Source organism: Nymphalis io, chromosome 5 (assembly GCF_905147045.1).
Source record: "Nymphalis io chromosome 5, ilAglIoxx1.1, whole genome shotgun sequence".
Lineage (NCBI taxonomy): Eukaryota > Metazoa > Arthropoda > Insecta > Lepidoptera > Nymphalidae > Nymphalis > Nymphalis io.
In genome coordinates, this window is record NC_065892.1 from 9573118 (window position 1) to 9598755 (window position 25638).

Genomic DNA, 25638 nt, shown 5'->3' on the forward strand with positions numbered 1-25638 from the left:
AGTAGATACTGGTTAAGGCTTTTTACGACTCCTTTCGGTAAGATCCTTAAATAATCTTGTAAAATGACAATTTTAAGGAGTTACCATAACAAATATTTTAAATTTTATTTAATTTATTTTACGATATTATAATAACACAATTTTACAAAGCAATCTCCTGTATAATTAATAAATGACCACTCAGTGTCATAATCTGAAAGTACTGGATCAATTGTAACATTTAAACGGCAATTCTTATTTACTAAAATGGTAAAGTTTATTATGTTGTTTACTTTGATAAACAATTATTATTATGTTTTAACGATAAGTTGTAAGGTGACTTTTTTCATTATTTTATATTAAAATTAGTACTCGAGCGGCTCATCATAATGACTTGTCCTGACTGCTTCATCAACGCAGTACCCTAAACCACGGGGGTTAAAACTTGAAATTTTCACAGCTGATGCATTTTATGATGTAAATATCTATTTCAGGGTTTTTGAAAATCTACCGACAGGGTAGTTTAAACGGGGAATTCGTAATTTTTGAAGTGAGAATAATTTAAGTTAATATTAAAGCCTGAGTAAAAATAAAACCATACGTGTTTCGTTGTTTTTGGAAATTCAACCCCAAACGGGAGAAATGGGGTGTAAAGATTAGTATAAAAATAAAAAAATAGGTCTGATCTGTTTGTAATTTTACTATTTGAGTGTTTCTTGATTTAATTGATAAAAATGTTTTAACACGTTTCAAAATTATCACTTTTGAATACCACAGTGAAATTTGTATAAAGAAAACGTATTTCTATTATTACCATTAGGTAAACCTTCGAGACCACCAATTGAGTGGCAATTGGTGGTCTCGAAGGTTTACATCAACCCTTACCCTCTTCCTACAAATTTATTTAGGATGTGCTCGATGAGAGGTAAATTTTCTTCTAAGAATACCATCCATGAGAATGTTCATTTGAATTTCAAAGTATATATTTTCTTCTTAAAGTATGTTTTCCCATGACAATCAATAAGTACTAAGGCCTGTCGTTGAACATTGCCGGCATTGATTTTAGTGAGAACTATTATCACATGGGCAGTTTTTATGTTGCATGCTCAAAAGTGAACTCTGCGAATAACTTTGTAATTTTAGTTGCAAAAGGAAACACCGCAAACGTCGGTTACAAAGAAACGCTTCGATTGTAATCGATATTAATTATAAATAAAGTTTTCAGTGAGTGTAACAGTTTAATCTAGTATCTATTGAGTTTGATAGAATATAATAAATATATATTTAACGCTTGCTTATTTACGGTTTTAACTATATCTAACGGCGTGGAGTATTAAAGCAATGGAATCTTAGAACGGAAGACATGTGTAAAATAAATTCTTCTTCAACCCATTGAAGTCACTATAAAACATATTAAATGAAACTACAGGGATTCACAGTAAGTTCACCGATGATTATTAAAATAATAATTATTAATCTAAAATTAAAAAACCCCTTGATATACTTTTTTCTTTTTTTATCAGAACGAGATTTCATGCTTCTTACTTTTAAATCACATACTTCCAAACAATTATTTATGTTTTATTTATATTTAAGCGCGAGCGAAACCTCGGGCAATGGCTAGTTTTTGTATAAGTGTGACAGTTTACTTTAGCTACAGATCTATTTATTTTTATTAACTACAATTCCTAGCAGTTTTGGTATATCTATTGTTTTTCGTAAAAAATGCAGTTTCATGCAATTTCAGTTAAAGTAGATGCATGCAGGTTTCCTCAGTTCAGTTCAAAATTAATAAACACTAATTAAGCACATGAAAAATTCAGCGGTACTTGCCTGAGTTTAAACCCGCAACCAACTGTTAAGATTCATGCGTTTTAAACACGGGCCATCTCAGCTCTGTATTTGTACATGTAAGCATACATAAAAAGAGAGAGCTGGTTCTTCCTGGCTGGCCTAGCCAGTCCGGGTACGGGCCTCGGGGTTGCCCCCTTTACCCGAGTTTTTCCTCACCGGCAAGTCATATTTGCCGTGTCATTGTATTTTGGCCTGAAGGGCCAGGGTCTCAATGACCCAGTGGCTGTCGACATAATATTTTTGTATTTGTAAATTAAAATAGAAGACGATTATTTTATTAAACAACTTAATTGCTAAATATATATAAAAAGTATTACTGGGTATTCCTTTGTAATTTAAATACATTTGAATTGTTCATTACCGTCGCATATTTTGGTTATGTAGGTCAGGTTTAATAGAAAGGCTCCGAGGTATGAAATTCTTTGCTTACGAGATAAGTAATGGCTACAATATATTTTTGATTTTATCACCAGAAGGTCGATTGTTATTATTGTTGTATGAATTAATTGGACAAGCAAAATACAACAATTTTTAATAAGTCTAATAGTTGCTTGGAATATATAATCGGTAGGCGAACTGACAAATGGCAAAATCTGTTGGCGTGATGGTATGTGGTCGCCACCTCTATTTGAGTGGCACTGTAAGAAATATTAACAATTACTTGGAAAGCCAATGCGCCACCAATTTCCGAAACCAAGATGTTATGTCCCCTGTGTCTACTAGAATACATCAATACTGAGTATTGCTGTTTGGTGGTAATGGCGGAATATGCTACCTACCCAGACGGGCTTGCAACAAGTCTTATCACCAAGTAACGCAATAATATCATTCTATCTTCTAAATTAACAGAAATAGTTATCTTATTAATAAATAGGTATAAATTTGTCGTACTTGCAGAATACCTGCTTGCTATTATGACAGGATTGTAAATTTCCGATCAAATTGCAAGCCGTGTTTCTGAACGTCGAGTCTTGGTTTAATAATAATTAATCAGATGTATTTTAAATTATAACTTATATAGAGTCTATTAAAGGGTTCAGTATGTAAATCGTAAAATAATAATATGTTAGCATCGAAAATTGTAGAGCGTTTACAAATATTATTACTATTCACGCTTTTACAATTTACTTTGCAATGTTTGCAAAACTGTGAATACGATGTGCAGTTTAGCTGAGAACATTCACCAAAGAGGCCGTATATTCAACACTGCGACAGATGATATATAAAACTCACATAAATTAGCTACATCAATTGACCGAATAAAAAAACTCTGTATATGAAGTGTATGCTGCGAGGAAATGTTACGAGAGTAAATTTTCACATATTTTTTACGAACGATGTTTATGTTTAACGCCTTGAGATTTATTATGTAGATGGTGTAATATTAGAGCATTCCGTTTACCTTGTTTTATAAATGTAAATTCAAGTTTTGTAACTCTCAAAAGCGTTATGTGAAAGTGAACTGTCATACCGATAAAATGGCAAATAAACGTTTTTCCGCATAACCAAGTAATATTCAAATTATTGATATTTGTATAGATTTTTAACACCACAATTTAATTTGACTCTTACATAAAATAAATTATTTACTTAAAAAATAAATTACCGTATTAAAACAAATTAACGGACCTTTTCAAAGTTACAATTATATGATCAGTTTGATAATATTTTAAAGTACAAAAATATAATCCATAATTACACAGAGATAGTATAAAGATAAATACGAGGAAATAGGGCAATCTTACTTAAGTTATAGGTATTTAATGGTAGGTTGGTATTCAATGACAATAATGAAATTTGTAAAAGTAAAGTAACTTGTAAATTAATACTTGTCAGAAATAACATAATGATAAATGAAGGAATAAAAACAATATTAATGAATCACTTAATATTTAATATAAGAACATAAAATTATCGTTTAAACTATTGTTTATTTTATTTCAACATACAATAGTTGAAACAATACTTGTATACATTTGCGTAAGTAGGTTATTCATGGATCAATTTCGTGGTTCAATTGTATTACAATTTGGATTATATTTCTTGGTTATTTTGGTTTTACATTAGGCACAATTTTATTGAGAATTAGATTGATATGTCATCACACGGTATCAATTAACATGGACTCCTTGAAGAAGGAATAAGAACATAAGTTAAGGGGGATACTATATTTTTAGTGCCTTGAAGTTTAGCTTGAAGGCAATTGATTATTTCATTATAAGAAATAATGGCGTTTGGTATGTTAGTGTTAAATTCTTTAGTCTCAGAGTTAGGTTGAGTGTCCTCTTGTGCGTGCTCCTCTACCTTTTGGCTAATTTTTTCTTCACTCTTTTTATCATCCATGTGTTCAACTTCTATATTAGTTTCTTCAGAACCCTCTTCACTAGCTTGGTTATGGGTAAGATGTTCATTTTTAGTCTCAGTGCACGGAAGCACTGCTGGGCTAATTTCTTTATTTACTTCATGTGACCCCTCAACAGGTTGTTCTTGTTCTGGCGAAATATTTCTTACGACGGCATTAAATCTGTAAAATAAATACGTACACATATATTTTATTAAACGTATTACTAAATTTAAAAAGAAATAAATGTAATATCGATTGATGATGATTGATGTCTTTATAATAAATTTTCGCGATATTTTGAAGAGCTCCCTTACGCTCATAATTCGATAGGGTATCAATAAATATCATGGAGAATGTTTAGGTGCAGAACCAACGCCTTTACATGTTTTCCAAGGCACACACCGATGCATTAACTACATATATTTATATATAAATAACTACCAACTAATAAAGGTTAATCTGGTTTATGTCAATTTCTAAGTATATTTTTGTATATTAAATAAATAAATATACGATATTTTGGTAATATTCCCAATATCGCGGTACCCTTTCACGTCATCTGCGGTGTAAACAACAACTCGACGAAATCCATCTGGCTGAACAAATGAATACTGTCCTTGCACTACTGACCCATCACTTTGTTCACTTTGAGTCTTCTTGTCCCCAGTTTGTTCATCAAAAACAGCATAGGCGTATCGGTAGCCTGTGGCCTCCTAAAAAATTAATGCTTATATTTCAAAAACAACCTCATTGTTCAACACTATTATTTAAAAATTTCATTATAACATAATGATAAATATGTTGATTTTGTAAAAATATTAGGTCCTTACATATGAAATTGGCGTTTTGTACGGGAGGAATATAAAGCCAATTTTTTTTTTGTAAAAAAATATTTAATTAATCAAAGTATGCACCGTTGTTCCCTTTACTAAAAAAACCATGGGGGCGAGAATCAATTAACTCTTTGAAGGCGGTTTGGACTGCCACATCGGAGTTGAATTTTCTTTCCTTGTAAGAAGTTGTCCAAATTCCGGAAAAAATGGTAATCTGTTGGAACAAGGTCCGGGGAGTACGGTGGATGTCACAGGCATTTCAATTGTAGCTTATCTAACTTAGTGGTTGTTTGTTGTGCAGTGTGTGGTCTTGCGTTGTCGTAAAGTAGCAGTGACCTAGAGCGATTGACCAATCTCGGTTGTTTAGCAGCTAGTTCTTCCTTCATAGTTTTCAGTTGCTAATAATAGATATCTGCCGTAATCGTTTGGCCAGATTTTAGAAAGCTGTAGTGAACGACACCGGCGCTAGTCCACCAAACACTCACATGTAACTTTTCTGAGTCAATTTTCGTTTAGAGCAGGATTTGGCTGGATCTCCAGGGTTCAGCCATTGCGATGAGCGCTTCCGATTATTGATAGTATCCACTTTTCATCACAAGTAATGATTCGGTTTAAAATCCCTTCATTGTTGTGTCGGTTGAGCAAAGTAACACAGCAATCGACGCGTGTTTGCAAGTTCGATTCACTCAATTCATGAGGTACCCATCGTTCAAGTTTTTCTACTTTCCCGATTTGCTTCAAGTGGATTAATACAGTTTTGTCACTTACCCCGAAGCCTGCAGCTATCTCTGAAATGCTTTGTGATGGATCCGCTTCCATAAAAGCCTTTAATTCTTCATTTTACACTTTGGTCTCCGGCCGTCCACGAGGTTGGTTCTGAAGGTCGAAATATCCAGAACGAAAACGTTGAAACCAAAAACGTACGGTACGCTTTCTTTTGCGACATCAGCGCCGTACACATCATTAATCCTTCGAGCTGTTTCTGCAGCATTGGTGCAACGGTAGAACTCGTACTCGTAAATATACCGATATTTCATGTTATCCCTTGTGCGGTAAAAAGCGACGCCAAAGAAAAAAATAATGAGGAAAAAACAAATGAATGACTGTTTTAAAAACTCGAATGTACCAGCTAAATGAATTTATAAATTTGAATTTGGAATTCTTAACCAAAGAGGAGATATTTCAGATCAAAGTGGTCAGTACGACAAAACGCTAATTTCAAATGTAAGGATCAAAATATATTCTATAATAAGAATTAATATACTTACATCTTTGTTTGCTATTAAAACAGGTACATTTGGTAGGGATGATCTAAAGCCAACGATTTTTGCATTACCCGAGGAAGGTAATGGTGCTAGTGCAGGAATGGATCTATTAGGAATGACACATGGTGACACACATGGAGAAAGTGCAGGTATAGATACAACTTGCTCCAATGGAGATGAAGATAACTGAGCACTAGTGAACGAAAGTGCTGATGGATTGTAATTTATATACTCCACAGGACCTCTTTGCACTACCACGTTAGAAAACGCAGCCGCATGTATGCCTTCAAGCCAACTGAAGTATAAGATGAGCGCCAACAGTTTGCACTAAAAGAAACATTTTAATAAAAAAAAAAAAAAAAACAAAATAAAATATTTTATTTTCATAAGGAAAGCACTTACATTAGGAGTCATTTCTAGTGGATTCGCGGAAGACAACTGATATTTTTCAGGAGTTAGTCTGTCTTATAAAGATGATTTGTTTATTCGAAAATATGCCATTCGGTAACACCGAAACAAACCATCAATGTCGCAGAATAAATGAATAGCGGTGAACAATTAATATGCTAATAGATATTTAGCACTATTTCTTTTTTCTCATTCTGTATTCAGATCATGATGCAAACAAAAAGGCAGAAATCAAGCGGAAAAATTGCTTTTGTTTTATTCTTCTACCACTTCATCACATTTAAAATTGTATTTAGATGTTGTATGTACATTATTTTATAACAAAAAAAGGTTCAATACCTTAACTGTTTCGAAATCGTTTCATTTTATAGACTCCGAGAGCAATATATTGCCTTTTTGTTTTTAATCTATAAGTTAACTTAGAGAGCGATGTTATAGAACGAGTGATGTTATGAATTAGTTGAAAATTATATAAAACCATAATTATTTTTTCGTATTTTGTTATTATTATAATAAGGAAAGACTTAATTATTACATTACGAAAAATCATACGATCAATATTTGGATTTTAAAAAGTAATTAAATTAATTACCTATTTATATCGTCTCCCCTTGTTACTACACCTATTTGTACATAACAAATATATTTATTTAGCATCGTTTTAGTTTAAAAGCGTCTTTTACAGTTATTTTTACTGTTAAGTTGCGTCAATTGTTAACGTATTGGGTGCTTATCGGTAAGTAGATTTAGGACAAATATAATAATCCTGTCATACATAAAATAAAATAATCATTCCGTTCAAAACACTTCCGTCATCGATTTTTTTTTGTTTTTTATTTCTCTTTTAAAATATATAATCCAATGCAGTCAGACAAATAATTCACAAAAAATAGTTAGAATCCCGCCCTATGTCGTCATTATGATAACAAGTGACACAGAGCGTAATTTAGCGGTTCATCTACCCCGGTACTATTAAGCCAAAACATACTTTAGATGCTTGATATATAATAGAGAAAAATCTTTAGTTGAAATATACCAAATTCTATGCCGAGATGGCCCAGTGGTATGAACGCGTGAATCTAAACCGCGTGAATCTGATCGTGGGTTCAAACCCGGGCAAGCACCACTGAATTTTCATGTGCTCAATTTGTAATTATAATTCATCTCGTGCTTTACGGTGAAGGAAAACATCGTGAGGAAACCTGCATGTGTCTAATTTCACTGAAATTCTGCCACATGTGTATTCCACCAACCCTCATTGGAGCAGCGTGGTGGAATAAGCTCCAAACCTTCTCCTCAAAAAGAGGAGAGGAGGCCTTTAGCCCAGGAGTGGGACATTCACAGGCTGTTACGGTTACGGTCAAATTCTATGCACATGTTGATTTAAATACATAGTAGGTATGTATGTGGTATGTTGTAATGACCTACAACTGATTGATGAAAGCCTATTTTATATGGTAAAATGTATTCGGGTCAGTGGGAAAAGATGCAAAATAAGGCTTAACCCTGTTTCCGTGATGGCGATAATATCATCAATAATATCGAACGGCTTGTGATTTTATGATTGTCTTGTGGTTTGCTTGATCTAGATATCCACAATTGTGATAATAGTAGTCGTCTTTGTAAGTTAAAAGCGTGAGCGTATAAAACGCTGTCAATCGACCATATTTTAGCTTGAGTATTAGTTAGTATTAGCCTTAAAAATATTTAATTTGAGTCATTCGGAGTTTTTTGTAAATAATGAATTAATAATTATAAAAAAAACTGTATAACTAATTTTTTTCCGTTATTTGATGTCCACCTACTTAAAAAGTTGTCTTTACACGATGAGAACTACCCGGTGCTTTTAATCAAACTATGTAGGTAAATAAAGTTTTTACTATTGGTGATTATGGTATTTATTATAAATTAACACAAAATGTAGCTTAATTTAATACGGAGTTAAATAACAGGAATGTATAACCAAAATGGCCCAGTGGCTAGAACACGTAAATCATAAATGAAGATTGCGGTTTCATAGACGGACAAGCACTGAATTTTCATGTGCGTAAATTGTTTTTATAATTTGTCTCGTAGTCGGCATCTAAATAGAAATACTTAGTATTTTTGCTTTCCAATATGTAGGGTGAGTGACCAGTGTGACGCACATAAGACATCTCATCTTAGTTCTTAAGCTTGGTGGCGCATTGTCGATTTAAGGAACGACTATATTTCCTATAGCGCCAATGTCTATCTATGGGTGGTGGTGACCACTTACTATCATGTTGCCCATTTTTATGTCTGCCTACTAATAGTATAAAAGTAATCCTTAGTTCAGCAGTGAGAAATTTATTGGTTGTTACTTTACACTTCCCGCTATGTTCTCACAAAGCAATATTGTTTGTGTGTAAAATTAATATAAAGAATGAGTAGGCGCTTTAATTAAATCTTAAGTACCATGAAACTGTAACTAAACTTTTACTACCATGAAACTGTAAGAGTAAATTTTCTGTGTTTGCACATCGTATTAAAGCTACTGGATTTATGTTGATAAAGCTTTTGTATTTTATAGCTTATGATAGACTTGAAAACTGATTTGTATCTCCGATAACGGTATATGTATACAATAAATATAGTTAGATGTAGTAAAAAAAGCCAAAGCAAAGGCCTGTTCTGTCTTAAGAAGTAAACTGTCAGTGCATTCCATTATGCTGCTTTAAGGTGTGGTACTTGATATAAAATCCTCCCGAATAATACTCAACCGATATCATTTGACACGCAGCTCTAATATTGTTTTAAGAAACATAAATTCGATTGAAAGTGCCTATACATACAATCAGTCTATCCGATCAAGTCTTTATCATCAAATAATTTAATTTGTTTTAATTTATATACAAAGTTTTTGTATCTATTAAAGTTTAGCATCGTTCACTAGGAAAGGAACCGTACCGACATTCAATGATTTAATTCATGATAATTATGATGTTCGCTTAATTCTTTCATATACATGAATTTTATTGATGGCAGTTATCAAGTAATTCGGCTGCAGAATATACAAAAAGTACACAACAAATTTCTCCATACAAACTGTGGTTAGGGTATATGATATTAACATTTATAATAAAAATATATGAATACATATTTTTTTAATTTAGTCGTTTAAAATACTTTTGAATCGTCAAGCTAAGTATAAATTGTGCAGTATACCTACAAATATACAGTACTATAATTGTTGTCTGTTTTAATATCCTGCATTTTAAGTGTGAGCTTATAATTAAGCATTTATTTATCTCTTGTATAAGCACTGTTACCTAAAAGCTGGCTTAATAGCTGGAATTAACATTACATCCACTATCGGAGATTGAATCAGTTTCAAAACAGTCAAACAATGGATAGATTGATCTTTAACCGCCTCACCATCAGGTGGTCTATTTGCCTATCTTTTTTGTATAAAAAATGATTAAGTTAGATTGATAGGCTTTTAACGGATTTATTACAATTAAATATTATTTCAACTATATTTTAATAGAAACTTTTATAGATAAGCGATAAGATCCTTATGATATTTTTAATAAAATATCGAAAAATGTAGAACACTTATTTTTGTCTGTCCTTACATCAAATATATTTTACGAGATTGATTTCATTGAATGTCGCAGTCATAATAGTTGAATCTAGATAATATTGGTTAACTATTGTGTAGTCATTTTTTATCTGGTTCATAAAACGTTTCTGGAGATTTAACTTTTACGCTTCATATCCAAATTTCACAAGAAATAAATCCATGACAGCTCGTATTCGTTAACTTTTTAAATTGAATTCTATAAATAGGGATCAGTTATACAATACAAGTGACTAAGTTAATGCTGCTTTGCTTTTTATCTATTAGCTGTTTGTCAAAGAAATATGATTCATGCTATGAATATAATTGTAATTGTAAATTGTACTTTTCGATGTAGATTTCTTAATCTAACGATCGATTAATAGTTGCTTTTACAATATATTTTTTATTAGTTAGTGGTATTTACTTTATGTAATGGATACTAAAAAATCTAAACGTTTTTTGATTCTAGGTATGGAAATTAAAATAGATATTTGCTTGCTCTTGCTTATGTGTATGTAATTTTTGTAAATGTAATGTTCAACAAAAAATGTTTATTGTTGTCGCTGTATGATAAATTATTTAATTCTTTTTACAACAAATTTCAAATCAGTTGAGTAGATACTATTTTAGAAGGTTTTTATTACAGGAGACCATGCGAGTGCTTAGTATCAAAGAGTAAAAATATTTTGAGGATTATTGTTACTCGAATAAAAAAGTAAATATATTTTCGAAAAGTTTATTTTCGCCGCAGTCTTATTTAAAACGTTCGTTGTCGACTAAAGACTATCTATAAGTATAAAAGGTACACATAATATCACATGAAGGGGGCATTGAGCCAGTTATAATTAGTGGTACTCGGCGTGGACGGGCGCTGTGTTGTGGACGATCGCGTTGAAACTGCGGAACAAAATTAAATCATTAAAAATCCACTTCATATTTTAAGTATCATAAAATTTTGTTAGATAGCAGAAAATATTAAGTTGTAAAATTATTACACAATTATAATACCCAGTGCATATCACTCAATTGTCGATCAATCTTAACCGATGATAGCGGGCATAAGTTTGGAAAACCACCAATTAGTTTTAATGCTCTTATTTTATGTTTCTGATGCAGGTCATTAGCTAAACCTCATATATTAACATCAACCTCTACTGGAAAACCATACCAGGTGGTCTACCACCTGGTATGGTTTATGGTAAATATTCTAATATTTGCAGGCTGCTATTTTTTATCGCATAGTTATAAATTTTAAGTAACTTAAAAACTTACTTGATGCATCATAGTACATTTCACTATATCATATAAAATACATATTTATTAGGTCATGTAATTACTATGGTTACATAATTATAAACTTGAATATTAAATCTAAAAAGCAGCTTTGTTTAAAATTTCAAACTACATGACTAATAAAATGTAAGATTTTTTAAATCATTGTGATATAAATCATACTTTTTAAACCAACAAAATTAAATAAAAAATCAATTCTTACCCATTATGGTCATCAGCGGTGTAGGTGACTTTACGGAAGGAGCCATCAGGTTGGAGAAGGGAGTATTCGCCTTTTACGATGTCTCCATCGCGAACCTCGTGCTGTTCCTTGTGGTCACCAGTGTGGGGGTCCGACACAGAGTATGAGTAATCATATTTGGGATGAGCCTGGAGAAATATATTTTTATAAATACAATTACTGTTTATAGAGTTATTATCAAAAATAAACTTCCTTGTCTGTTCTTGTTTATGTAACTTCTTGGCTAAATTTATTTATATGAATTTAAATATTCAAAGGATATGTAAAATAGTCGTCATCGAATTTACATGTTATGTATTAGATGCGATCGAATATACATACTTTAAAAATAGACATAAATTATAAATTTAAATAATTTCCGCTAAAGATAATCCGCATGATTTAAATTAACCAATATTAACAGTGATCAAAATATTTCTATTTATAACTCGGTTTACGCAATTGAATTTGGGTCAGTCGTAACAATCCACATCTGCTATTAAGTCGAGCGTGAGAGTACGAGTTGGTTTATGCAAACAGCGGGCTATTTTGCGCATGCATCATGATAGTCATTATGTCCCCTAGACGGAGAGTTTCACAATATCCTGGGAAACGAGCTTATCGGCCCTTCAGTCACGACTGGGATGCGGTTATGTAACGGCACTGTAGCGAGTAATAACCCACGGCGTTCTATGACAATGTTAGCAAGATCCGATACGAAGATATCACTTTATTGCTTTTCTAACCACGACCTACTTGAAAACAACTGGAAAGCATTTTCGACTAATTGGCCTTTTTATCGCGAATGATCAATTTTGACAATTGATTTCGACTTCGATTTTTCGACTTATTTTTTTGTCTTGTCGAAATTCTTTTGAGTATATTGAGTTAGAGTTCTTGAATATGAAAAAATATTAATACCGATTCTTAGAAATCGCTTGAATTATCACAAAATATTAAACGTAGTCATATTCATGATAAGCGAAGCGAAGAATCAACTGGATATTGAAGTGCCGTAACATTATTAGGAGAAAAACTTATCACGCTTCTAATTATTTTTTAAAGCAAGTTTGCGTGATTACGTTACTTTAATACGTTAGGGACCTATTTAGCGTGAATAGTAATGATGTAATATAATGGTAATCGGATTGTTCGTTGATATCGTATCCCGGAAACGATTGGAAAGGCTGCAGGTAACACTCGCATATTATGCAAGATATCAATTAGTACGATACTATTGTATTACGCCATAGCCTATGGGATTAACGGGCGCTCTACTTACTTATTAAGAACTATTTATTTATGCATAACTGTTTAATTGCGAGGTAATTTTACAATACATAAGATATTACGAAATTATTAACGTTTGCGCTATAACTTTATACGTAAAGCTTGTCGACAAAATGAATGTCTTAGATGTCGTTAAAGCTTTCATGATAATATGGCTTAATATACACACAGCTCATTGTCAAGTGTATACAAAGAAAAATGTGTTCTAGTTAGATATAATCATTGTAAGCTAACGATTTTGTCCTCCGCAACATTGTCTAGGATTGTTGTGTCGCAATATAATATACAAATTACAAGTAGATTACATTGTTGGTTGTTCTTGTAATTTTGTAAGAAATCAAATCAGTTAGGAATGAGCTTGCAGGTATCCCTTAAGTAGGTTTTGACGACTTATGATTGATGAAATTGTCATCAAAGTTTATAAGTATATGAATTTTAAAATTTAGACTGTTTGCACTATATACTCGGCATCATTTAAAATTTTGAATTAATATTATGTTCGGTTATAAACTTACATCGAAATCGTATTTTTTTTTCAGTTACGTTTCTGCAGTCATAAAATATTTATGAATGGATATTTGATTTAATCTTACGTGATAGTCGACATGTTCATCATGGCCCTCGTAGTGGGCCAGCTGGGCAACCGGTGCGTACGCGACGGCTTCGTGGCCATAGCTGTCACCACCGTAACCGTGCAATACACCAGCGGCTGCTACCGCCACGACGGAAAGGATGACTGCGGCCTAAAAATATATATATAATGTGTAGTAGTAGAAGTTAGAAAAAAAAAACAAATTCAATTGCTTTGAAAAAAAAACTGATCAATTTATAAAAATAAAACATTACTGTTTAAAATTAAAGTAGACTTAATAATGATTTTTTTATACTACAATAACTTTAACATTATTCAAATAAACAAATAATCCTAAAATCAACTACTAAGATATTAAAAAATGGAATTTGTCGTTAATTATAATTAGAAAGGTCTGTCCTTTTAGGCAATTTAAGACAAAATTTTATAATCAAATTTAACGACAAGTTTGTATGAGCAAATACTCAGTCTATATTTGTAATAAATTAGGTGACGTTAAGTTCGATCCTTTCACTAAATATCGGGACAAAACATGGACACTTACTTTAGCGATCATTTTGCTTTGAATAAGGTTTGCTTCGTCTCACCAACCACACACGACTGATACAAACGGTTGGAACCACCGACTTTTATATTAGTTTTACCAGCGAGATGCGAAGCAGTTCGCGGCGTCTACGCAAGAATACGGTAGTTTGATAATAATAACATAGCAATTACGTAATTATTTAGTATTTTGCAGTTCAAGGTAAACAAATCATGACTATGTTGTGACAATTGGTGATAGAAAAATGGACTGGTTACGTTTAAGAAGAATTACATTAGGGAGACTAATATGTTAAAAAAATCCTACGATCTCTCGCTTTGCATAGGCGTTTTTTTCGTATGTATACTTTTTGAACATATCATTATATATATAATCAAAACGTTTTGATTTTTTTAATTTCACCATATTTGATATGGTGAAATTAAAAAATATTATTTCTATTCAATATGTTTTAATATACATTGTTAAATTATATAACCATTTTTAAAAGTAATGTTTTATTGCTATAATAAAATAAATTATTTAAATTACATTACATTTTAAATTTTTTATATCTAATTTACAAAAAGATAAATATGTATCACTAACAAAAAGCCGAGATGGCCCTGTGGTAAGAACGCGTGAATCTTAACCGATGATCGTGGGTTCAAACCCGGGCAAGCACCACTGAATTTTCATGTGCTTAATTTGTGATTATAATTCATCTCGTGCTTTACGGTGAAGGAAAACATCATGAGGAAACCTGCATGTGTCTAATTTCACTGAAGTTCTGCCACATGTGAATTCTACCAACCCGCATTGGAGCAGCGTGGTGGAATAAGCTCCAAACCTTCTCCTCAAAAAGAGGAGAGGAGGCCTTTAGCCCAGCAGTGGGACATTCACAGGCTGTTACGGTATCACTAACAATAATCACTGAATACTTAAAAGCTTTCCTTTTAAATTTCTGGGCATGTCGTACAGAGCACGTTTTCATTATATATTTTTTCGGTTTATTATTACCTAATATGGAACATCTAAATCATCTAAAATAGGCTCATCTTAAATGATCTAAGTCACGTTTTATAACTGTTTTCTCCAGCATACATGTAGAACAAGCGGAGCTAGGAAAGATATAATAATAAATATGTATTTATTATTCATATTTATATTATTATTATATGTATAATAGAACAATAAAACTTCATTAATTGATAATAAAAAGCCGAGATAGCCCGGTGGTAAGAACGCGTGAATCTTAACCGATGATCGTGGGTTCAAATCCGAACAAGTACCACTCAATTTTTAGGTGCTTAATTTGTGATTATATTTCATCTCGTGCTTGACGGTGAAGGAAAACATCGTGAGGAAACCTGCATGTGTCTAATTTCACTGACATTCTGCCACATGTGTATTCCACCAACCCGCATTGGTGCGCCGTGATGGAATAAGTTCCAAGCCTCTTCCTCAAAAAGAGAGGAGGCCTTAGCCGAGCAGTGGGACTTTTAGTCGTCAATGTTTTTTATCAAATTAATTATCTATATTAATAAAAATGAACGTTTGTCGTCTATGCGTTCCTATACCATTCATTCGATTATGATGAATATTTGGTGTTTTTTTCTACGTACGCTCCGTTCCGAGTCTAAAAACAAGGTTTTCTGTAAATATAAACGTCCTTAGTGGACCTTTATTCTGCCTATTGTAGACCCGTGTGAAGCCGGGCGGGTTGCTAGTGTTTATATAAAATGCAAGAGTCACCGTGAAAGGCAAAGTTTTATCTTATGAATAAGATTAAATTATTTAAATAAATTTTAGTTTAATAATAGCATAAATTTAGTTTCTTAAGAAGAGAGTGAAAGTTTAGTATTTTTGTATTTCCAGTAAAAGCTATATTGCATAGAAAATGTATCATAGAAAAATACTGTTGTGTGATAAAAATAAATAAAATGTTATATATTTACTAGGAACGCAGCGCATCCACCGACTGCGTGAGTATAATAATGTATAATGTTGCATACCGACTACACCGATACATTTGGTTACGACATAAAAAACACTTGTTCGAGACAATATAATTATCATTGCATTCCTTTCAGGAATATAAGGAAGCAATAAACAAAATTAGAAAGAGGTGTAACAAAATTACTTAAAAAGAAAAATTTTAAAAGCGTATATTCTTCATCTTTATATGAGTAATAATTATTTTTTTATTACAATAGTTCACCACCACTCATAGACATTGGCACTATAAAAAAAAAACATTTACCATGCCTTTCATCGCCAATGCGCCATCAACCTTGGGAACTAAATTGTCATGTCCCTTGTGACAGGCACAACACTTTTACACACAAGTTACACTGGCTCATTCTCCCTTCAAACCGGAACACAACAATACAATACGAATGTTATCATCTTTCGATTCTACCCGTATTTTTATTGAGTAATTTCAACAACAGTTATTGTGATTTAACTGTAATAATTAGCTGTATAGCCACCCGGACTTTTTTGTAAAAACTTATGACTTTTTTGTAACAATTAGTACTATAAACATGCAATAAATTATTTTAGGTATCATCACTAGTTTTCTTGACTTATAGGAAAAAAATGGTACCTTGGGTTACATTATAGCAACTTTCATAGATCTGTTTTTAAAAATATATATATAGCCTATTTTACTCACTGATAATCAGTTTTCTGTAAATGAAAAAAAAATTAAAATCGGTTTAGCAGTTTTTGAGTTTATCCAAACAAACTATAAACAATCAAATTTTACCTCTTTATAATATTAGTATATATAAATAATTATATTTGGCTATAGGAATAGCTAGCAATAGGATCGCCCTTTTTGTTTAGCTTACTGTGTCCTTCTATTCTATTCTCTTCTATTCGACTTTATGGCTACAATTTTGGCAATATAAACAGCACCATCTATGTTTTTTGTTGAGTAATAACTATACATAACGACTAATTCTTCATTTCATGTAATTGCGGCGCTAGTTTTCTAATAATCTGTTAATTTAGCATTAAGTTCAATTTAAAAACAATCGGAATAAGATATTTTACTGCGGTAAAATGGAGCCTATGTTTTCAATTACACTAACATACAGATAGGCAGACAAACATTCTAAAAACTGTTGTTTTGGCTTCTGTTGCTTTAATAAAGACCCCATTTAATTTTTTCAATATCTTTAATGTACAGACATCGGCCTGCTACAATTTTAATATATGTATAGATAAGTCTTAAATACCAGCTCATAGCTCATTGAAATATATTGTTTGTTTGTACGTATATTTATCGTATAGGTAAATGAAATAAATATTGTAAACTTATGTTTATATGAAATACAATAATGCTTTAATTTTATAATAGATATAACATATTTGAGGCGTGATTAGTAAGCAATCAGGTCTACCTGTGAGGTATGTATATCAATAAAAAGAAAATGGGAGCACAACGTTAATGCTACAAATACATTATTTGTCCACACTTTGAATTTTTTGGATTTTTTTATTAGCTTAATTTTCCTAATCTAAATATTACAAGATTTTTTTACTTACATCAGAATATTAAGGGTTTTAAGGGCCGCCTAGGGATGTAAAAGTCGCAGGTTTGTCGCAGGGCGTTTGTTCGTCCTAACTTCTAATACAAGCTGTACACTTAATTGAATATTATTATATAATAGTATTTTTTTAAATAGGTGATAACTATAATGTTATTTAAAAAGAAACGAGCTTTGTCTAGTGCATATGATATTGTAATAAAATGTTTACTACTAGGACTTGTAGGGATGTTAACCAATAAATAAAAAGAAAATTTATATAGACAATCGATTCAAAAGACGTTGCGCTATAGATTATTATTAATGTTTGACGATAATATAACGAACTAATATGTGGTAAACACCCGGACCGTGTATTGCCTTAAAATAAACTATAATATAAAAAAACAGCTTATTTTCAATTTGAATTTCAAACAAATACAAAGAAGATATTTAGACCAGATATCAATGGTATTGGTTTCGAAATAATCCGCAGTGTCTACTGGTTCATGGGTACGATAAATGACCTGGTCGTTATTTTCTTACGAATCTAGAACTAGGAAATACGATATTAAGTATAAACTAGTCTAGTGAAAGAAATAAGGACACTTCAATTCGATATCGATATGTATTGCATCGAAATCCAATCTCGGAACGTAATTAAGAAATTCCTCTTAAGGCCACGTGAAATTAATCCGTTCGTGTTTGTATATACGTATTTGTTTGGCTTATATTTTTAAATTGAATCCATGTTTAATTATTTTATTTTATAAAAAAGTAATTTGTTACGGTTTAAAATATTCCAGTAGTCATTTTACATTATTATTGTTGTATTTTTGATACTATTGTTCACAATATATAGTCGGCTTAAAATAGTACATTAGTTTCAGCTACTTATATAAAAGTACAAAAACACTAGCAAAAACTATCTAGAAATACATGCATTTGACCTTAGTACTAGGCTTTGTAATAGGACAATTGCACTCATGTTAATCAAGGCCGCTGTCATTATTTTGTCTTTTAGGTTACTCGCGAAACAACGCTCTAATTCTCCACAAGATGCGTGTAATTCACATGAAAAAAAAGCGACAATTATGTTTATTCGTAAATGCGTTTTGGTCTGGTTAGTGAAGTGATTGCTCATTAATTGTTTTAGTTAAGGTTCGTCGTACTTACTTCGGTAATGCTGTTTAATATTATTTACGATTTTAAAATTAAAAAAAAGAATGTTTTATTAAAATTTATTTACTTCAAATCACCAGCGTTACAGAAATGGTTGTATAGTTATTTTTTAGTACTAAAGTACTTGTACTAAGGCCACATATGTAAATAAATAATTAATTTAAATATTAAAATAATAAAATTTTAGTGTCAAGTGCTAAGTTAAGATGTTAATGATTTTAATATTGATAGCTTATTATTTCACTTGTCTAATTACATATTATGGCAAAAATGTTCTTGTTTTCGTTACAATGATTTAATAAAAGATTTCACGTTTATCTTTTCATGTTTTCTATACAGACTTAGGTGATAATAAAAATATTTTAATGCTGTAAGGAATTAAAATCAGCTTGATTTCTTTGTCAGAATGAATGATGAATAGATAAAGAGGTTTTACTCTTTTAATAATAATTAATTTTGTATGTTCATTTAAGCAATCACGAATTTTTCGATGTATTGTATGTGACTTAAATTATCATACAAGTCTAAGTAAATAAGCTATTTATTTATTGTACTACAATAATTTAATTACCAATACGAAAAAAAAAAATACATTGCTATGCTGCTTAAAGATAATTGTTTAAGGGTTTTTTTGCTTGTGAGCCGTGAGCGATACTTCTGTTGTGCTAGATAGCTAAATTTTGGGTACATTGACACCTAAGCAACTGCTTACTTAGGCATTAAGTCTTACATTTCGTCTTCACAGGAGGATAAAAGAAGATGTATAAAATAATAATATTCATTATTGAATATTCGCCATGCTTTGTAACTGACATTGACATTATGTACACTATTAATTATTATTGATTGATTAATTATTAACAACAAATATGCCATTTTTTATAGTTATATAAAGCAAAAGAGTATATAGCAGCGGCGGTGAGGGGCCATGACGGCTTAAGAGAGCATCATGCCGTTTGCCATCACGTCATAAGATTCGGGTCTTATCCACGACAATCATCATAAAGATCGTGACATATTTTATTGCATGCTTGTATGTGAAAACAGTTTGTGATGAGACCCTTCATAATATGCCGTATTAGATTACATAACGCTATTTGAATTACACACAAAATATTTAAACTACTAAGTTACAGCGGTGGTCTAAAAAAATTAAAAAACAGTTGTTTTTGTTTTGATAATACGGAAATAGCTTATGAACAATATAATATGGACTTTTTTTTGCAATTATAGACGTACACTTTTATATAAAAGCTTAAAATTGTAGACAACAAACGTACGTGAAATTTGAGTTGTTATAAATTTTGATAGTCCCAACCGATTTTGATGAAATAAAGACTAAATGGTACCTTGGAATAATCCTTATAAGATTTCAGTACTAAAATATAATAATAATACTCTTTATGACGTATTGTATTTTAATTTCGTTTTATTAATTGTTGTTAAGAGTCGAGATGGCCCAGTCGTTAGAACGCGTAAATATTAACCGATGATTGCAAGTTCAATCCTAGGCAAGCACCACTGAATTTACATGTACTTAGTTGTGTATATAATCTTATTATAATGAAATTCTACGTGAAATAAGTTCCAAAACTTTCTCCTCAAACGAAGAGAACGCTTTAGCCCAGCTGTGGGATATTTATACTTAATGTTAACAAAGTGTTTTTTTTTCTCGCATTTATTATACATTAAACATATTTTATTATACATGTGATGAAATGCTTAGTACTCGATGTAGTTATTGTTACTTAACACATTACCAAATTAAAGCGCAATAATTTCGAAAATAAAGTGCATTTTTATAATAAATGCTGTATTCAATTTGTGTTATTACCTAAGTACGTCTGAGTCTATGTCTGTTTCCAAAAATATTGTTGCAATAATTTTTAACAAAATATGTCGCTTGCAGTTTTGGTACAGCAGGCACTTTTATTTGAAAAAGTGACCTCATTATATACCTTATTACGTATATAATGAAATTAAATAATTTATTCAAAACTATGCAAATGAAATATGATTATATAAGAAGGTAAGATGACCAAAATAAAAAAAAACGTAATATGATATTATTTTTCTAGTAAAAGGTGTTAATTATCTCTTATGATATTTTAGTATAGTATTGTTTGTGTGAATCTCTATTTCAGTTGCATAAAGAAATCTGTATACATGGTGAGATAAGGATTTAAAACAATAGGGAATTAATGTTTCGTCATTAGACTTAGGTATTCTTACACAGTATATAGTAAGTGATGCAAAACCATAAGCTTGACACAACCGGTAGACGATATTTCTTCATCCATCGAAGCTATCGTTTTGCTTCTTATCATTATTTAATACAAGATTGTAATATGATAAAAGCAATCGCTTATATTCGTTGATTTTCATGCAGGATATATAAATTTAATTGTAAATAGCGAATATATAATCTAGTGCTTAGAATAATAAATAAGATAAACTGCTGAGTTTATTGTTGAATTTAATTAATATTAAAATTCAGTACTGATATTAGTTATTTTTAACTTAATTTGACTTAAAAACTTGAATACGTTTGATAGAATTGATTTTATTTATGTAAATAAGAAGCTATGTTCAATATACTTAGTGTAAGCATAATTTTGGTAATAATAGAAGGGGATTGTAACGGTGCCTTAAAAGATCGATATAAATATAATACAAAAATAAAACAAAAGTTTATAAAGAAAGAAAAAAAAAATAAAAAAAAGTTCAATATAAATAACAGTTTATTTCTATTAGGAGTTTCAGTTTAGAAAATAATGTAGAACTTAATGATGGGCTAGGTAAGGTGTCGCGTGGATCACGGGAGTAGCGTGAACCAATGGAGCCGCATGAACAATGGGAGCATGGACGACGGGAGCAGCGTGGACCACGGGCGCGGCGTGGACCACGGGCGCGGCGTGGACAACGGGCGCGGCGTGGACCACGGAGCCTGCGTGCTCTGCTTGAGTTTGAGCAGCATGGGCTGATGGGGCGGAATTGTGCACGATAGCGTTGAAACTGAAAATTTGTAAACATTTTCATAACACTTTTTTCCTTATGTTTATACATTTTAGTCTCCTTATTAAGAAACACACTTTTGGTACAATTGAAATACTTATTTTATTTCGAGTGCAATGATTTTATCGAATTCATTGACCGAAACACCATTTGTTTAAAGATAAATTACGTTGTCCTAGGAGCACGGGTTGTTAGTCTCGCTAGCTTTGCCGATCTTTACGAACATGAGTTTTCTTACGCAATGCTAAGCACTCGCAGCAAGTTCATACATGTGGTAATGGAATACATTCGTGTTCCATATACAAGATCGCGTGTATGTTACCGTTTTTTATTTAAATTTGTATATTTACTTAGCAATGACTTGTAGAATTTACCAGGTGCATATTCAATAGATTAGGTTGCATATTATATAACGCTTAAGTAATACTGACAAATTGCCTCCTTGCTAAAGACCATTTTTCATAGTTCTAATTAAATTAAAATTGTTCTTACCCGTTGTGGGCGTCAGCGGTATATTCGACGGTTCTTACGGCGCCATCAGGCTGGACCAGTGAGTATTCGCCTTTTACAACATCTCCTTCGCGGCTTTCGTGCTGGGATTTGTGGTCACCAGTGTGAGGGTCTTCGACGGAATAAGAGAATTCGTAGTGTGCTGGTGCCTGTAAAAAAAGTTTAAATTAGAAAATTGCCATTAACGTAATTAAAAAATATTATATCATTAATAAAATATAAAATGATATATTATATACACGCTTATATAAGTATTATAAGCCATTAATGGTTTAAGTATTGTGTTCATAAAGCACTTAGTGTTTGAAATATTACAACATTATAGAAATCATAATTATTTTTTGACTATTAACCAATTATAATTTTGCTTTGATATATGTATTATTTTCTCCGACAAACGGATATTAATAACAGTCAAATTATGACAAATAGTAGGTACTGTTATTACAAAACTATAGTCTTGTAATAATGTAAGAACATTGCTCAATAAACATTTAATTGACTCGTATTAACTGAATATATTATAATTAGATTGATAAAATTAGCCTTTCACTTTCATTGTTATAAAAAAAGTGGTTCATATCATAACTTTTTACATTCAAATATAAGCAATAAATGTAACTTTAGTGTCAAGTAATAAAAATTAAACCTCATAAAATGTGACTTAACGTCGAAACATTACTTTATCCGAAAGATGCCTGAAGTGTCCTACTTTAATATAAATAAAGCGGTTTAAATTTATAGATATGCCTTTATCTAATAGTAAGGTTGGAAATAAACAGTGAAACTTCCCGATTGAGTTGGAAAGTAGTTATTCTTGTTACTCAGATTAATTTGCTTATGATTTCTTGGTACTCACGTGGTCTTCAATATGTTCTGCAGCATGACCGAGGGCAATGGGTGCTGAGTGGGATACCGCGGCGACATGTTGAACAATGGGGCCGGAGTGGAGAAGAGGAGCTGCATGGTGAACAATTGGGGCAGCATGGGTCAAGACGGGAGCAGTGTGAGAGACAATAGGAGCGTAGTGTGTAGCTCCATGAGTGGGCTGGTCGTGACGGACAATGCTCTGCGATGAGACGGCATGGCCGTGTCCCTCATCTATGATACCTGCATGGCAGACTGCCACAAGAATGCTGACTGCTACAATCTAGAAAAAATAATTTAAATTAAGTATAAAACTTAAAAAACTGATTGGTTGTGTCCAATATTTTATAATTATTATAAATAAATCTTACTTTGAAGTACATGTTGATGCTGTATTGATTGACTGGACTTATGTGATAAGGACGTAGGTCGGGACGTAGTTTTTATACTGGGTGGAAGCCGTGTCACCCAATACGAAAACCGGCCCAACACACGACACCACGAACTGTTACCTTTTCATTACGTCATCACATTGACAGATCTCAAACTCAAGGTTACAATAAGCCCTTTCAACTTTTCTGCTTAATGAGTTAAACGATTCTTCAGTAAAGGCGATATTAATATATTTTTAATTTATGATGGGTAAGGTTTGAATTAAGAGTTACAAAACTGTAACTTAAACAAGTGTGAATCACTTATTAGCGTGATAGTAAGAATGAGTGTAATAGACTCACAATTAGAATCTATCGGTAAATTTATTGGTTGCATTGAGCTGACCCCGTTGATATAAATAATATTCCAATAAGGTTTCTCTTTGTTTACGATTTACTAAATTGTAATTAAATAATTGAAACTAGTAGGTACTAGACCTTATTATTGCTCGAAAATGTCCTTCCATCGTTTAGTCAGCGGTTATGCATATGGGGCTCCTGACCGAGTTAGACTAATTACTATTTTTTTAAATTTAAAGTTTACATATTTTAAATTTAAAAAAGTTAGTAGGGTGGACTGGAAAATGGGCCTCTTGATGGTGATTGGTCATCACTGCTCATAGACATAGGCGTTGTAAGAACTATTAACCATTCCTTACATTGCCAATGCCCCACCATTCTTGGATATAATAGATATGTACCTTCTGCCCGTAATTACACTGGCTCACTCACCCCTCAAACCGGAATATAACAATGCTCTGAAATTATGTATAAGAATCAAAATTGCTAATTTTGCTATTTTATTTTGCATGGCTAAATTTAGTTAATACAAATTATAAAATATTATAGGTTTTAGTTACATTAAATTTTCAAGAATTGAATGTGTCCTTAGGCGCGCTATTTGAGAATAACCGTACCCTCTCTGTCAAACTGCGTTGCGGAATTTGTTGGTTTCCTTTGCTTAAGCGTATATTAAAATAGGGTTATTTTTAAAAATTAAAATAAATAAAAACAGTGTCGTATGAGAGATCTGTAAGAATATATAAAACTGGTTCTAATTTTTAAAGTATATTTATGGAATAGGTTCTAGGACGTACTTCAGGTACAAGCAAGTTTAATTCACGTAACAAACGTGCAATTACAGTGAGATTGGCTTACGAACTTAAAAAAATATAAATATTTGCATTTTTAATACCCATTAGTAAGATTGTGAATGAAATTACAGAAATATTTATTATAAGCTACTTAAAAAAAAAACATTTTGCCGCAAAAAATGATATAACTTATTATATCAATATTTATTGACTTACGTTCTTATATTATTAAAAATATTATGTTTTATATCTTAATCTAAATAGATAACCTAATTTTTGAGTATAAAGAAATAAAAAAACTGCTTCTTTAGAATATTGTACATTTTAATATAACAAGCAAGGATACATTTATTACAAAAAAGAAGTAATAAATCATATGAAATATTATTTATTGACTAGTATGAACACGTCCGAGGCATGCGATCCGGTAAGAAAGTAGCGCTCTGGGTTGCACTGAGTGCTCTACTAAGCCGTTGTGTAATTTATTAGGCTTTGGGCACAATGGCTGCAAGTATTTTCATTACGTATATTTATATTTTATCAAGCGTGTTCATGCTTTAAAATAAATATTAGCAGTCGTTACAAGATTGTATAGGTCTTAGATATTTGTCAATAATCCCTTAAAGTTGAGTTGAGCTTAATAAAATACAGCAAAATATATATTAAATACAGCAAATATTATAATACAGCAAACAAATAGATATAAAATGCAATTAGTAGGCCATAATATTTATTACCGGATTAACTGAATTTTAATTAAGTATGAACTGACATGACTTAAAATTGCGTTTACGATGATAACTTCTACGAATCCCCTAT

General features: G+C 31.6%; 1 protein-coding gene across 1 annotated transcript; it reads right to left on the reverse strand.

Moving 5' to 3' along the window:
* Window positions 1–11016: 11016 nt before the first annotated feature.
* On the reverse strand, window positions 11017–23689 carry LOC126768392 (cuticle protein 19.8-like). The gene is made up of 7 exons (XM_050486416.1): window positions 23666–23689; window positions 23287–23577; window positions 22410–22576; window positions 21692–21917; window positions 13663–13812; window positions 11762–11928; window positions 11017–11163 (listed from the first exon to the last, which is right to left on the reverse strand). The coding sequence occupies exons 1-7, from the start codon at window positions 23675–23677 to the stop codon at window positions 11112–11114; spliced, it is 1065 nt and encodes a 354-aa protein (XP_050342373.1). The 5' UTR covers window positions 23678–23689; the 3' UTR covers window positions 11017–11111.
* Between the last annotated feature and the right edge of the window lie 1949 nt (window positions 23690–25638).

Coding starts and splice junctions, on each gene's coding strand:
- LOC126768392 (XM_050486416.1), bottom strand. Junction 13,813..21,691: donor CGACACCTTACCTAGCCCAT/CATTAAGTTCTA, acceptor ATATATTTTTAG/GCCGCAGTCATCCTTTCCGT. Junction 11,929..13,662: donor ATGAACATGTCGACTATCAC/GTAAGATTAAAT, acceptor ATATTTCTCCAG/GCTCATCCCAAATATGATTA.